Source organism: Juglans microcarpa x Juglans regia, chromosome 7D (assembly GCF_004785595.1).
Source record: "Juglans microcarpa x Juglans regia isolate MS1-56 chromosome 7D, Jm3101_v1.0, whole genome shotgun sequence".
Classification (NCBI taxonomy): Eukaryota; Viridiplantae; Streptophyta; class Magnoliopsida; order Fagales; family Juglandaceae; genus Juglans; species Juglans microcarpa x Juglans regia.
Window position 1 is genome coordinate 7,173,118 of NC_054606.1, and position 16,608 is coordinate 7,189,725.

A 16,608-nucleotide genomic window follows, 5' to 3' on the forward strand; every position below is an offset into this window, starting at 1 on the left:
AAAAGTAATACAATTAATCAATTTAAAAATGGCTCTCTTTCAAATCCAATGACTTGTGGTCCTGAAGAATGCCCCTACAGATGAAAGAAGCCCTTTAGAATGACTAAATGCACTCACAACGTTCATCTGGACTTTCTGAACTAACATGTGTGGAGCGATATGATTGGAACCATGGCATATACAACTGAATAGCAATTACAATTGAAGATACTGACATTCTTTTCAATCAATCCCAGACTCTGTATAGAGGTGAACAAAATTATAAAAGCTAATGTACAATGGATTCCAGCAACCCAAATGTGTCGTGTTAACGTGCGACAATAGAGAGCCCTCTGACCAAGATAAATCTTCAGCCCTTTCTCACTATATTTGGTTTTAAGCTGGTGAAGTGTGAGATATGGAACATGATGTAGATGCCGATAAATAAAGCCAAAATTTACCTCGCTGAAATATACAAAGTGGTAAGGGTGAGCCATGACCAATCTGGAGAATGAGTTCACTGACGCAATTACCGCATCACCGGCTAAAAGCTTGGTAACTAACTTCTTTCACACAAAAAAGTAGAACAAGCGGTAGTCATTCTCAAGAGCCAGTCTGCAGTGGGAGAAGAGACTCTTGCTTGCCTGCAATAAAAACTTTAAGTTCTGTAGGGGCAACAACCAGTTTCAACCACTCTTGTAGCTCTTCGCCTTCAACTTTCTCTTTCTCTGAACAGGAAACACTATCAGAACATCATGGCCAACTGTAGGCACACTTACTATGATATAACTAACACTGATTTAAAATCCCAATCTGCATGTTACCCAGTTAACTAATGAGACAGTCCCAAGACTAAAAAGAAGTGGCCACTCAGGGTAACCTGAACAACGTTCTTATTTTCACCAGCCCCCAGACTCAGAAGAAGTGGTCACGCATTTAGTATATATCATGAACACAGGTCTTATTCTTATTTTCACCAATCAAATTACTGCAAATACATGGTAGAGAGCTTTCAACAAGTTTCCAAGACTCCTAACTGCGGTTTCTTAGACTTTGAGCTAATCTAAGGCATTGATTAGGTAATTAGTTTCAGTTCGGGATAAATCAGGTATTATATATGGTTCCTAAATAGCTTGATTTTGGTGATAGATTCTTGACAAGTTTTTATTAGACTTTAGCGTCTATGAAAAGTACCACGGTAACAAACAAAATTCAAGTTCAATCTATTTATTTTTATTTGCGAGTTTTAACTTGATTAATAGAAGGGGAGTGCAAGTCGTGGTAGGAATAAAGGGAGGGCTGGATTTGTTGATAAATGAATCCCAAAATTCTGATTTGGAATGTTAGGGGGTTGAATGAGATTAATAAACGCCTCCAAATAAGATCATTGTTAAGACAACGGAAGATGGACATTATTTGTTTGCAGGAAACAAAGTTTAAGATTATTACAAGAAGAACTATTCGGAATATTTGGAGCTGCCAATATGTAGGATGGACATACTTACCTTCAAAGGGGGCTTCGGGTGGAATTTTGGTCATGTGGGACAAAAGGGTAGTGGAGAACATTGATGAATTTGTGAGAGATTACTCGGTGGAATGTTTCCTTTAGAAATTCTGTAGATGGCTTTGAATGGGCCTTTGTTGGGGTTTATGGCCCCAACTTGGATAGTGAACAACGGTTGCTTTGGGATGAGCTGACAGGCCTATGTACTTGGTGGGATGTTCCTTGGTGTATTGGTGGGGATTTCAATGTGACAAGATTTCCCAGCGAAAGATCGAGGGAGGGGCGACAAAATCAAGCTATGGTGGAATTCTCAGATTTAATATTCAAACTAGAACTCATGGACTTACTACTCATGGGAGGTGACTATACTTGGTCTAACAACCAAGCTTGGTCAAGGCTGGACAGATTCCTCATTTCTCCTTCATGGGAAACACAATTTCCAGAGTTATGTCAGAAAAGGCTTCCTCAGTTATGCTCTGATCACTTTCCCATAGTGTTAGGTTGTGGAGGAATTTCAAGGAGTAGAAGACCGTTCAAATTTGAGAATATGTGGTTAAAAGCGAAGGGGTTTGTGGAATCAGTTAGGCAAAGGTGGAATTCATATCAACTAGAGGGCCACCCCGAGCAAGGTCTTGGCTGGAAAATTGAAAGCTTTGAAGGTGGATTTGAAGATATGGAATGAACAGGTATTTGGTAATGTAACATTACAAAAGAAGAATCTCCTTCAAGAATTGCAAAGACTGGAGGGTGTGGAAGAAGAGAATGAACGCAAAGGCCAAGTTGTCTCAAAGGTAGAAAGGTTGATATTAATGGAGGAGATCTTGTGGAGGCAAAAGTCAAGATCATTGTGGCTTAGGGAAGGGGATAAATGTACAAAAAATTTTCATCGAATTGCAAACTCACATAGGAGGTTTAATGCCATAGAGTCATGACTATTGATGGAGGTTTATCATCAGATCAAGCAGTAATTAGAGAGCATGTTGCTGGACACTTTGAACAACTATTGACGGAACCATATGCATGAAGACCAAAAGTAGATGGTCTAGCTTTTGAGGCCATTGATCAAAACAGTATGGTTTGGTTAGAGAGACCATTTGAAGAGGAAGATGTACAACTAGTAATCAGAAAAATGAATAAGGATAAAACGTCGGGTCCGGATGGCTTCACTATGGCATTTTTCCAAACTTTGGGAGGTGGTGGGAAGGATGATTATGCAGGTTTTTTTGGAATTCTTTTCGTTTGGAAAATTTGAGAAAAGTTTAAATACTACTTTTATTGCACTTGTCCCTAAAAAGGTAGGTGCAATAAAGGTACAAGATTTCAGGCCTATTAGCCTTGTGGGCAGTATGTATAAGATAATTGTCAAGGTTCTTGCCAACAGGATGAGCACAGTTATGGATAAGATTATTTCTAAGTCCCAAAATGCATTTGTGAGAGGTTAACAAATATTGGATTCAGTTCTTATAGCTAATGAATGCTTGGACAACAGGCTTAAGTCGGGAGTACCGGGTATTTTATGTAAACTAGATATAGAGAGGGCCTATGACCACGTCAACTGGAATTTTCTGTTTTATTTGTTAAGTAGATGTGGTTTTGGGGAAAGATAGTAGGGGTGGGTGAAGCAATGTGTGACTACGGCTCGGTTCTCGATTTTGTTAAATGGTGATCCTATGGGTTTCTTTAATAGTTTGTGGGGGCTACGATAAGGTGATCTACTATCACCACTCTTATTTGTGCTTGTGATGGAGGCTCTTAGTAGAATGGTGTTGGCTGCGGTAGAGGGGGGTCTTTTTCAGGATTTTCAGCGGGGGCTGCTAACCATGGCTCCACTATTTCTCATCTTTTGTTTGCAGATGATACATTGTTGTTTTGTGAGGATGAGGTAAGACATATTCAATCTTTGAAGGCCATCTTACTATGTTTTGAAGCGGCATCCAGATTAAAGATAAACCTTACTAAAACAGATATGGTTGCGGTGGGTGAGGAAAGAAATATTAGAGGATTGGCCAACATATTGGGTTGTGTGGTTTCTTCGCTGTCATTGAAGTATCTTGGTCTTCCGTTGAGAGCAACTTTCAAAGCCAAGACAATTTGGAAGGAGGTGTTAGAGAAATTAGAGCGTAGGTTAGCCGGGTGGAAAATGTTATATTTATCGAAAGGGGGGCGAATCACACTTATAAAGAGAACTCTATCTAACCTTCCCACATATTTCTTGTCTTTATTCCCCCTTTCGGCAAGCATTGCAACTAGGATTGAGAAAATCCAACGCGATTTTCTGTGGAGTGGTCTAGGTGATGAGTATAAATTTCATCTAGTTGGTTGGGATAGTGTGTACTCCTTTGAGAGATGGTGGGTTGGGGATCCGTATCGTTAGGTTCTTCAATAAGGCTCTATTAGGGAAATGGTTGTAGCGTTATAATCGAGGGAAGCCTTATGGAAAGGGGTGATTGATGCGAAGTATGAGAGTGTAAGGGGAGGTTGGTGTTCTAATGAGGGGAGGGGGGCTTACAGGGTTGGGTTGTGGAAGTATATAAGGCAAGGGTGGGGGGATTATTCAAGTAACACTCGGCTGTGTTTGGGGGATGGCAGCAAAATTAGCTTTTGGGAGGATGTGTGGGTGGGAGATTCGACTCTTAAGGATGCTTATCCTAATATTTTTAGAATTGCACGAGATAAGGAAGTTATGGTGGCTGATGTGAGGGCAATTAGTCATGGTTCACAGGTGTGGAATATCAACCTCACTAGGGAGGCACAAGATTGGGAAGTGAGTGTGCTGGAGTTCTTCAACCTGCTGTATAACATCATTGTTGGGGTTCTAGCTGAAGACACAATGGAATGGAGACCTTCTAAGAAAAGGAAATTCTTGGTTCACTCTTTTTATGATATACTTTCAGCTCAAACTAGGCCCAATTTTCTGTGGAAAAACATATGGAGGAGTAAAGCACCTCCCAAGGCTGCATTCTTTGTTTGGACAGCAGCTCTAGGGAAGATCCTAACCATTGATAATCTAAGAAGGAGGGGAATTATAATTATAGACTGGTGTTGTATGTGCAGAGATAGTGGGGAATCGGTAGACCATTTACTACTACATTGTGATTTTGCAAGGGACATGGAATTACTTCTTCAGCAGTATGGGACTGGCTTGAGTAATGCCGGGAAGGGTGGTGGAACTACTAGCTAGCTGGAGAGGGATCGCAGGGACACCACAGATTGCAACAATGTGGAAGATGGCTCCTATTTGTATTTTCTGGTGTATTTGGAGAGAACGAAATGATAGACTTTTTGAGGATCATGAACATTCCTCGGGAGGATTTTAGGAGATTTTTTTTGGAAGGCTTTATTTATGTGGGTCATTGCTTTAGAGTTAAATGGTCTCAGCTTCCATAACTTTCTTGTAACAGTTTCTAGTTCTTAATTTGGTGTACTCAAATGTATACATCCGGTGTACTTGGGTTATGCCTATCTTTATCAATACAACTACTTATTAAAAAAAAAAAAAAAAACTTGATTAATAAAGATTTGAGTGTTTTCTCTTGATCAAGGACCCTATATTTCCTTCCTATGTACCTCTTGAACTCCCCTTATGATTCTACTTTTCCCCGTCTCTCTTCAATTATCTGCTATATTATGTTCTTTGATAAATCTATAATCTGGCTAGGTTTATTTACTTTCTAAGCCTGATAGCTTTCATAATCAGGAAAACCTTCCCACCACGTTTTCTCTGCCAGACAGACCCAGAATTTAAAATTCTTAACGTCATGTGAATGCTAGCAAGTTGTGTGGTGGTGCAGAAAATATTACCAAGGAAGCAGTAAACAGTACAGACAAGTGTGCATGCACACCGATATATGCATACATATACACACACACAGACCCCTATATATATACCGCACACGCACACGCACACGCACACGCACACATAGGAGAGGGTGAGTATCACCTTCCAAATAGGCACCAAGGCCCTCTAAAACAGTAGGATTAGCACGCACAACTGAAAGTGCTATGTCCAAAGCAGATTGCAACAATGCCTTCACCTCTCTTTGAACAAGATCGACAAGATGCCCCTGTTAATGGTCATTCTATATCAGTATTTACAGTAAATACTAATTATAAAAAAGTATTTACAGTAAATATAATAGGAGCCCAGCAACAAAGTCAAAATCACAGGACCTGATCCCTTCCCCAAGGAACAGCTCCCCCAGACTCCTCAATCCCACCACCAGAAAGTATGGCTATAGAGACAGGGCCTATGGTCTCATTAAGGCCATATTCAGCTACTGCCTTGTACGCCATATCAGTTGCTCGCCGTATATCATCAAAGGCACCAGTTGACACACGACCTGAATAAACCACTTCTTCAGCTGCACGTCCTCCAAGAAGAGTAACCAAGCGGCCTCGTAACTCATCAATGAACAACAAATATCTATCTTCATTTGTTGGAGGCGTATAAGTAAAGCCTAGTGCTCCTCCTGACCTTGGCAATATGCTTAACTTCTAATAAAGAAAGAACATTTAGCAATTACCATATGCTGGATTCAATTTCTTTTCAAACATTTCTAGAAATTTTTCTTCATTTTCTACCTTATAAGTAACTTTTGTCTAGTACATAAGAAAAAGGCTAAACAACATTTGTTTATAAACAAAAAGTAAAAGGTCCATTATTAGTTTCACTAATAGAATGTGTGCTGGTCCTAATATCTCCTACTATTTCAAGCTTGCTAAACTTGACACTCAGATCTCAAAACAAACAATATATAATTTTCAAATGAATGATCTTATGACACAATTCCCCATCCAAATGAGATTCCTTACACCAAACTATGTTCCAGCCCAAAGATAACAGAAGCAAACATGCACAACAAAGAGAGAAAAGCATTATTTTTCTTTTTTTTTTATAAGTCTCTAACGATGGTAACAAATAATATATGTGGTGTTTCCGGGATCAAATGGCATTGAAAGAAACCATTGATCAGGATAGCCACAAACATTAGATGTAGCAAGGAAAGCATTCTAGAAAGAGATGACCCATCAATACGTTCCATTTTTCAGACCCTACCATATTATTTTTAATGCAACTGTATAAAGTATGGAATGAGGATAATCAATTATTGGGATAGTTTTAACAACAGGTATTTCTACTAGGTAGCGAGCTATCATTTGTAGGGTTCCAGCAACTCTAGCACTGACCTTCTGTTGCAATACCATATTTCAAGGAGCCAGTGTTCAGTATTTTCCAATTCCATAACAAGAGGGAACAGGAAGAAGTATGAACTAAAAACATTCCAGTAAACAATTCCAATGATTTACCTCAACACGTGGTTGTCCAGGAAGAAGACTTGCAACAGCAGTGCTTACTACCGCATGACCAACTTCATGCCGTGCAACTACAGCTTTCTCACTTCCTTGCAACTTAGCCGTCTTCTTCTCTATGCCCTAAAACAAGGAATTACATTTATTTTCTCCGTTAGTTAATCTAGGTATAAGTTTACTTACTTACTGATAGATTTTTACATTGCACTGAACATTTTCCTTCAAGAAGGGGCAAAGCCTCAAGTACCAGGACAATGAAATCGAGAGTGCAATACAAAATGCACTCAACTAAAATATCTAAATAAGGACATTCTCAAGAGAAGTAAGGAGAAAGCACAAGTATATGTGATTATATAAGAGGAAAAGGAATCTTTAGAAGGTATAAACCCAAGAAAACCCCTAGGGGTTGGCTCAAGGGGTAAAGGGCTTGGGCTTGGGCTTGGGGGTATGCTCCCCCCAGGTCTAAGGTTCAAATCCCCTTGGGTGCAAACAATCTCTAGGGGCCATCGGACTGGGGGATTTTCCCCTTGAATTACCCGATGTGCACTTGTGGAAAACTCCTTGCCAAGGGTCTGTGCACCCTTGGGATTAGTCAGGACGTTGTTCCTAGACACCCGGTGCCAATAAATAAATAAACCCAAGAAACCAGATCAAGAAAAGCACTAATGTCAGGACCCAATTTGGAACTAGGAGGAGAGAGAATCACCAATTCAGGTGTGTCATTCCAGTCATAAGTCAGCAAACTACAATCTACATAACTATTTTGCTTAAGAAGAAAAAAGATGATCGTGAATGAGACATAAGCATACCCAAAGAAAGAACTCTCTATCTATCTTTCTAGCAGACAGACAGAGACAAAGACCTAAATACTTACAGCTATTGATCTTTCCACTGCATGAATGAAATCAATTTTCTCCACAATAAGTTTCTTTTGTCTTCCAGCCAACAAAGCAGCTTCATTTACTAAGTTAGCAAGATCAGCCCTGAACAAAAGTTTAAACAAACAATCAAAGATTCACTCCAACGGTTTCCACAAAAAGGATTTTGTAAAGAAGAAGCAGCTTCTAGATGGATTGGAAAAAGGAGGCAAGTACCCAGTGAAACCAGTAGTCATAGAGGCAATGCCACCAAGGTCAACATCATTTGCAAGAGGAAGCTCTTTATTGGAAACATGTACTTTTAAAATGGCTTCTCTTCCACACCTATCGGGCGGTTCCACCTAAACGAAGACGAAGTAACCATACGAACATTATTGATGGATAACCGCTAAGGAGCACATGCTTTGTCAGACTTCAACATTTGGATTTTGGACAGATAAGAGAACAAGAATACAAACCATAACCACTCGGTCAAATCTCCCTGGTCGACGAAGTGCAGGATCTAATACATCTGAGCGATTGGTTGCTCCAAGAACGATCACGGCTGAGTTACTATCAAACCCATCCATCTCCTGAAATATAATTAAACACACTGATTGACATCAGTGACTAAGATAAAATGCTAAAGAAACTGGAAAACTATGGCTTGGTAAGCTTACAGTGAGCAGCTGATTCAAGGTCTGTTCTCGCTCATCATTGCTAACAATTCGATATTTTCCATCACGGCTTTTTGCTACAGCATCAATCTACATATAAAAAAAAAAAAAAAAAAATGTAACCCGAAATGTATTGACAACTTCAAAGATTGAACATAAATTATCCAACACAATAAGAGATTTCTAGACTCTTGCCTCGTCAATAAAGATTATTGATGGTGCCTCCTTCTTTGCCCGTGCAAATAGATCTCTCACACGGGAGGCACCCATGCCAACATACAACTCTACAAACTCACTGGCAGAACAACTAATAAACGGCACTTCAGCTTCCCCAGCCACAGCCTTTGCCAGAAGAGTCTTACCTGTCCCAGGAAGACCCACCTGTATGATAAACAGTGCCACATGTACTAATTACATGTCAAACTTATATCACAGGTAATAATCTACCAACATGGAATGGCATACAAACACTGGATGGAAAGCATTCAAGAGTTCAGCAAAGGAAAAACTCAAGTCTAAAGAGATATCTGGCTTATCTTACACCATCTGGTGCAAATCATGAAAAATGTCAACCAGAAAATTTTGTAGATTGGACAGCGGGAAACAATAACTAACTTCTGGTATAGGACATCTTTACGAAGAGAATTAGAAGGGTTGACCTCACCCAAGTAGTTATCAAAACTTTCTAGTGACATCATAACTTCATATTCATAGGTTCATAATGAGGCCCACATTCATTATTAGTCTCTGAAAACTTACCAAGAGAACACCTCTAGGAGGACGAGCACCAAGTCGTATATACCTATCAGGATTCCGAAGAAATTCCTAGCAAACAAAGATCACAATAAAAAATTACTTTCTTTATTAAAAAGTGCAAAAGGCACATTCCAAGTACAACAAGATGTGTACAAGAAATTTATCCAACTATAAATAGAAAAAGATACAAGAAAGTCATGAATATACCCCCTTAAATGCCCAGGAAGATATTGAAAAAATTACTGAATGAGAAGGAAGCATCTAGGACTCCATATATATTTTGAAATTTTTTTAATGATAATCTGACTAGTCTCTAGCATACCACGATCTCTTCTAGCTCCTCCTTAGCCTCATCAACACCAGCAACATCAGCAAATGTGATTATTTCACCTTGCTCAGATGCTTTTGCACCACTAGAACCCCCAGATTTCCGATTCCTAATCTGGCCAGCTGTATGCTGCATACATGCCAATATTCACCGCATTACTTTTGACCATCAGAGGTATGAGAAAAAGAAACATGTGGTTCATACCTGGGAAAAGCTTACAGGAAACCGGTGGAGAAGCCCAGCAAGTACAGCAACGTAAAACAAAGCTATCTACAAACGAAAATTCAAAGCCAAGATATAGAACTTAGAGCTCACAAGAAACAAACTACAACAAAAAATGCAGTTACGGAAGTGATATTTTATTTTTTACTTCGGTTCTTTTTTTCTCAAGTATTTTTTTTTTTTACTTCAGTTCTGAATTCAGCCTTGTAGAATTTAATCTCCTAACAAAATAATAAAGTATTATCTTTAGTTTCTTTATGCAAGCACACATATTATGTATTTGCAAAACTTAAATTCATTGTAAAGTAACTTCTTGAAGTATGGCATATTTGTGATTCTGAATAAACTACAATAACAGTTGAGCTACAAAATAACATTGGGAGGGTTGCCCCGTTTTTTCTTAAGTTTGCATTTTTTTTCTGAAAAAAAAAATATATATTTTCCAAGCGTTAGAAAAACTATATTATGTGCATCATAATAGACAACCGCTAGTTGACGTACCAACAATATAGATACCGTATGAGTCAAGAACATTATGCTAGCAAACTTGTCATTGCAGAAAAGAACTCGTCATTCTTGGCTACCAGCAAAGAGATTTACCTGATACTTAGGTAATTGTCTACATGCCAGTGGAGGAAAAGTGGCAAACTTTTAGGCTATTCTTGCATGTTATGTTTGTTAACACAGGTTATGATGTGGGATGAAACATAATACACGATTATACACTTAGGAATAATCTACAATGTATTCAACAGCGTAGGTAAACAGAAATGCGATATAGAACTAAACGCCACAACAGGAAAAGAAAAGAAAAAAAAAAAAAAAAGCTTACCAATGCAGAGTTCAAGAATCCACCCGACCGCCTATCGGGCGACCCAAACTCCACTGCATTCTCGAGCATCTTCTCGTATGGAGCTTTTATATCGCTAGGCCGAGTGGTTGTGTAAACTATCCTCTTCGTTGGCGCCACACTCCTAAGCAAAGACTCGGACTCGAGCAACTTATTACTCGTTCCCCCAACTTCAGTTTCCTGACTCCCCGGCTCAGACTTCAACTTAAACATGATATGAACCCCATCAACCTCAACCTTCTGCACCTGATCGCTATTTATCTTACTCAGAAACTCACTATACGGCACGCTTATGAAAGTGGTCGGAGACCTCAGCTCCGAACCCGGTAGCGGAATCCCGGGTCGGAGAAGCCGCATAACGAAAATCACAATCCCCAATTGCAAAAGCACAACTCCAATCTCCTGAGCCTGAACTATGGGCTGCCACTGCCATTTTTTCCCATTTGGCCACCACCAGTTCCCTTTCCCTTGCTTTTCTCTCCGCCGATTCGGCGTCGAAGAACCCGAATTTGGGGGATTCTGGCTCCCCTCGCCCTCACTCGCTCCGCTCGAACCGGTAGCCGAATCGCTGTCCTGACTATTAGCTCGAATCCGATTCTTTCTGAACCCGCAGTCCCTATTAAAACCTCCCCAAAGACTGAACCTCTCCGAATTCTCTGAAACACAAGTATCTTGCCCGTACAGGTTGGTAGACGGGAAAGGTAAAGAGCTCGGGATATAACGGTTTACGTTCTGTTGAAAAACCCTAGATTGACCGCGAAAGAAGGGCAATCCATAACAGTGATGGAGCTTCCGATACGAATTCAAATGGATATTTTGGTGAAGTATAGGACATAGAGAATCCACCGATGACATTCCGAAACCCTAAAAACCAAAATTAATTTGAAAATTAAAAATATAAATAATATATATCTATACAATTCTCTCTTTATATATCCTTGTATGTATATTCAGGTTTGTGCTCGAGAGTCGAGAGGAAGAGATATTTTACACTACCAATGGAGATAGGCCAAGGTCTGAGACAAGACACACAGAGACAGACGGACTGAATTTGAAGTGCGGCCCGTACGATTACGTCGTCCGTTATTGGTTATTGGTTTGAAATACATTAAGGGGAAATTGTCTGTGACGCTGATCACATGAGTTTAATGCTCGGAGGTCGTGTTTATCCGACACGTGTGGAAAAAAACTTAGCTTAGCTGCGGATCGCAAGTGATTCCGTGGCAGCTTAGCTGCGCAGATCAGGAACACGACCTTCGGCGCTGACTGAGGACCACATGCTGCTGATGCTTCTGAAGTTTTAGGCCACGGACTCAGATGATGCTCGGTGGGTTCAAGATATTTTTGATCTATTGGGCTTCCTTCTTGAATTATTTGGGCTTGAATTGTGACTTTAAGGTAGAGCTGCGCAGACCCTCCTCCACTGACTCTAATTCCGTCCGACTTCTATTCAGATTCTAAGAGTGTGTTTAGATGTTGAATTGAGTTGAGTTAAATTGAGTTGAGATGATAAAATATTATTAGAATATTATTTTTTAATATTATTATTATTTTGAAATTTAAAAAAGTTAAATTGTTTATTATATTTTATATTGAGATTTGAAAAAGTTATAATGATGAGTTTAAGTGAGTTGAAGTGAATTCAGCTTCCAAACGAAGCCTAAGTCCATCTAACTTCAATTCTTAATTTGAATTTGACAGAGTTGAAGTATTTGGAATGCGAAATCAGAGTCGGAGTGACTCCAAGATTACTGTCAAAGTCAGAGTTTGGAGTTTCACAGAATTTCGAACTCCGACTTTTTTTAAAAATAAAAAACCAGATCTAAAACAGCAATTACATCTAGATTTAAAAAAAAAAAAAAAAAACTAAAGAACGTCGTTTGACATCGTTTCTTCACACGGGGTCCAAAACGCATTACCCCATTTTCCTTCTTCCCTAAATTACCTTAACTTTCTTTCTCTAAATCATGTAATTTTTGTAATTTTTCTTTTTTCTTTTTTTTTTCTTTTTTTTTATGTTGTTGGGTTGTCAAGAATTAGTTGTTTTGAGTCTAGTTGTTGGTTGTTGGCATGTTGGATTGCTTGTAAATATAAAATGGAACGGATTACAGTGGAGTAGAACACTTTAAAATGGCACCAGTATATGCATGGAAGGTGTTTGTGAAAATGAAACTGTGAACTAACAAAATTGATGCTTTTATGGTTACAATCATAGGGAGAATTTCAGTCTTGCTCTCCCCCTTTACCCACTAATTTATTAAAAAGAAAATACAATGTTTTGTTTTTCCCCTGTGAACACCGAGTATAACACCTAGCCTCCATCCCAACTGGACAAATGCCTTGAATTTAACAAAATAATTTTAATCGTCAACCTCTAACCAGGTCTCTTACAAGTTTTTTTTTTTTTTTTCATTTTCATTTTATCTATATCATGAGCCCTGAATGGCTCAATATAATGAATGGCTTTGACTTTCACCACCAAATTCGTTTTCTACTATTAGGAGAGCGTTGAGCCTTGCATACTAAACTTTAAGGACCTAACCTCTGGCATCTTGATATTAACTTCTCTTTTCTATTATTATTATTTTAATTCTTACGTCAATATTTTTGTATTGGTAAGTTTCTCTCCACCTTGTTTCTATAAGGGGAGTTGCTTACAAAATTTTGGCTTTGAAGTACTTAGGGATGAGGTGACTGGCATATATAAATGAGGAGCTTCATATATTTTCCGATCAATTTTTGTGCTCTACTGAGAATAATGTGCTTCCAACTTTGGTGAAAAATAGAACATTGAACTCGAATTAATGGATCATGTGGATATTCTAAGATCTTTTTAGTATTGGACAAATTTTAGTTGAAGCATTCATGAACAAGAGCGTCTGGAAAATGTATACGTTGGAAGATTGGGTTTAGCTGGTCATTTTATCACGAGGACAGTTAGCTGGCTAAGTTGGGTGCGTGTATATATATATATTGTGAAATTGGAAATTTGTCAAAGTTGATGACTTTAAAGGGCAAGGTATGGGCAAAAGGAATGTAGCTTGAACCAGTAGATTGAAAAGATGTCATACACCTTGTGAGGGAGGGGCCATCCCAGAAGGGCCCAGGTCCAAAGAGGTCAAGTCACGGAACTCCAGGTCCAAAGACAAAACCCTCCCATGGGCTAAAAGTCCGGACCAGAGGATCACATGCTGAGCTCGTGACCGCAAACCTACCTGGGAAGGCCTTTTAGCGTCAAGCTCGAATATATCAATGGGATCGTCTCGAGGCTCGGCAGCCTACCGAGCCCTACTACAGAGCGCCGGACAGGATGCCCAACTGCACAAGGACGGCTGAACGTGCTCGATCATGAACTCGTTAGACTGAAGGCACGCCGCATTCAATGCATGTGTCAGGAGACCCGGCAGGCAACGATGCACTCCAAGTACAAAGGACGATTTGCCCACGACCTGACACCCAACCCTGGTAGAAAGGTGGCAGTAGGACTAAACTAGCACAGCTGACACGCCACGATCTCCCTCAATTGCCTAAGACACGGACTAACACACTACGACAGCAAGAAATGAGTGGTAGTAGGTCTGACACCTGACATGTCATGATCCCCCTCGGTAGCGAAACCCGGATCAGGTATAAATAACGATTATCCCTTCTACGGGAGGTCTCTCTTAATTTCGATTGTTCTTACTATTATTCAGAATTGTTCTTATCACTAGATGGTTGTTCACTGACTTTAACATCAGAGTGATCCTAGACGTCGCCGGAGTCCTTTCTTCTCAGTTGCAGGTAGCGTGAGCTTGGTTATTGCGGAAGTGCTCGGGCTGCCAAACACAACATCAACACACTTTTTGTATTTTTTAATAAAATCTTTGAGTACTAATTTAAAAATAAAAAAAATAAATAAATAAAAAATAAATTAAAAAAAAAAAAAAAAAAAAAAAAAAAAAGAAGAAGAAGAAGAAGAAGGATTTCATTGTTTACAACTTATAGTAAAGACCCAGAGTAAGATACTTAAATAAGATTTCTAGGTTTCCTAAGGAGTTAGCAATCATTGTCAATTATTATGAGTTTTTAGGAATTTCAACTTAGATTAACTATTATTAAATATTTACCATCCATATATACATGACTCTTAGTATATGATAACTCTTTTTTGAGTTTTCTTTCTAAGGGAGATAGTAATAGTAATTAATAATAGAAAAATCTGGCAGTAAGAATTCTGAGACGATAAATTTCTTACCGGTGGTTTCTTTGGTTTATAGAGTTGTAGGATTTTTAGAAGATAGATAATTCTCTCTTTTGATTATTTTTCTTAGTTGGTTTCCATGCTGTGCATAGTGTTCATATTAGTCTCATGCCATATGTTTTTACCCTAGTGTAACCTATCAATATGAGAATAATTCATGGCACAACACCAACGTCAATGCATCTACCTATCCTGAAATTTGCTCGGATAATATTTCATTAGAGATTGACTTTGTGGCAGCAAGCTTCCAATTTATAATTTAATGATTTATACAAATCTTTATGTATGCTTCTTTAGTCATTCACACTTTATTTTTTTCTACTTGTCAAAAAACAAAAATACTTTATTTTAATCCTTTTAGAAAGTAGAAATGTTTTAATCTTTATTGTAGACTGTGGTGCCACACTTTGTTTCCAACTTTTCAGTCATTTCCACATATATATATATAGAGTACATGTTTTTTTAAATTAATTTTTTATTTCTAATTTATTTTTTCAGCTTCTTTGATTATAATATGGATGTTACACCTAATAAAGACGATGGTCTACAAAGGGATGTGGCAGATGCCAATGCTACTATTCCTATACCGGTGGGTACTTCCACCCCTAGAGCCACATCTAGAGTAGCCACTTCATGTGCGAGTAGTCGACTCCCAGTAGATATAGAAGATGAGGATATGTTCAACGAATAAGAAGAGATACCCATTGAGCACGATCGACCACCACGACCTTCTAAAAAAAGGTCATAGACATAAGAATATTTCACCAAAATCCCTAGTAATCGTGCGAACCCGCAAGCAAGATATCACCACTGTAGGCAATTTTGTGGTTGCCATTATAATAAACAAGGCACCAGTGTATTAATAGCACATCTTAATGGTTGCCAGTGGTATAAGATCACGAAGGGATTGGCGACCACTGATCAGACCAAACTCAGTTACGAAACTTTTACGGCCACTAATGGTACACAGGTTAAGAAATTGGTCATCCCTCAATACAGTAAGAAGATGTTGAGTGACATGCTTGCAGAGATGATAATTACTAATAAAATGCCTTTTACCACAGTCGACAAAAAAGGCTTCCGAAATTTTGTACAAACTATTGAGCCACGATTTTCCATTACATCACAGTATACGATGATGCGAGATTGTATGAAGAGGCATGCGAAGGAGAATGTGGAGATGAAGAATATGTTTATTACCACTTGCCAGAAAGTGTCATTTACGACTGACACATGGACGTCCATACAGAACGTTTGTTACATGTGTATCACAACACATTACATTGATAGTGAGTAGAATTTGCATAAACGAATTATTGACTTCAAAGAAATTGTAGATCATAAGGGTGCATCCATTGAGGCGAAGATAGATGATTGTATAAATGATTGGAGAATTCGAAAAGTGTTGTGTATTACAGTTGACAATGCTAGTGCCAATGATACTGCAATTGATTGGTTCAAGCGGAATACGACGGTGAAAATGGGTCTTTAAGCTCAAGCGGCGACCTCATGGCAGTATTGAACGTCACAAGGCTAGACTAGTTGCTATTGGTTATCTTCAGAGAAGTGGTATTGATTTTCATGATACATTCAGCTCGGTCATCAAACCTTCCACTGTTTGTATGGTTCTTGCACTTGTCGTTTCTTTCAATTAGCAAATTCGGCAACTTGATGTTTCTAATGCTTTTCTCCATGACATTTTAGAAGAAGAGGTCTATATGACTCAACTGAAGGGCTTGGTTTAATCGACTATCCATGGCTCTGTTGACACTTGGCTTTCAAAATTCACAAGTTGATCCTTCTTTATTTACTTATCATCTTCGAACAGTCCATGTGTTTTTATTAGTATATGTGGATGATATTCTTGTTACCTCAAATCATC

General features: G+C 38.8%; 1 protein-coding gene and 1 pseudogene across 1 annotated transcript; both read right to left on the bottom strand.

Annotated features, from left to right (window-relative positions):
- On the bottom strand, positions 1-11,631 carry LOC121239064 (ATP-dependent zinc metalloprotease FTSH 9, chloroplastic-like). The gene is made up of 14 exons (XM_041136185.1): positions 11,480-11,631; positions 10,466-11,347; positions 9,616-9,681; positions 9,406-9,540; positions 9,087-9,152; positions 8,523-8,708; positions 8,331-8,417; positions 8,130-8,243; positions 7,888-8,012; positions 7,668-7,776; positions 6,791-6,916; positions 5,654-5,977; positions 5,424-5,547; positions 1-707 (listed from the first exon to the last, which is right to left on the bottom strand). The coding sequence occupies exons 2-14, from the start codon at positions 11,336-11,338 to the stop codon at positions 583-585; spliced, it is 2,460 nt and encodes an 819-aa protein (XP_040992119.1). The 5' UTR covers positions 11,339-11,347; positions 11,480-11,631; the 3' UTR covers positions 1-582.
- LOC121240151 lies at positions 6,403-6,520 on the bottom strand (annotated as a pseudogene).
- Positions 11,632-16,608: the final 4,977 nt, after the last annotated feature.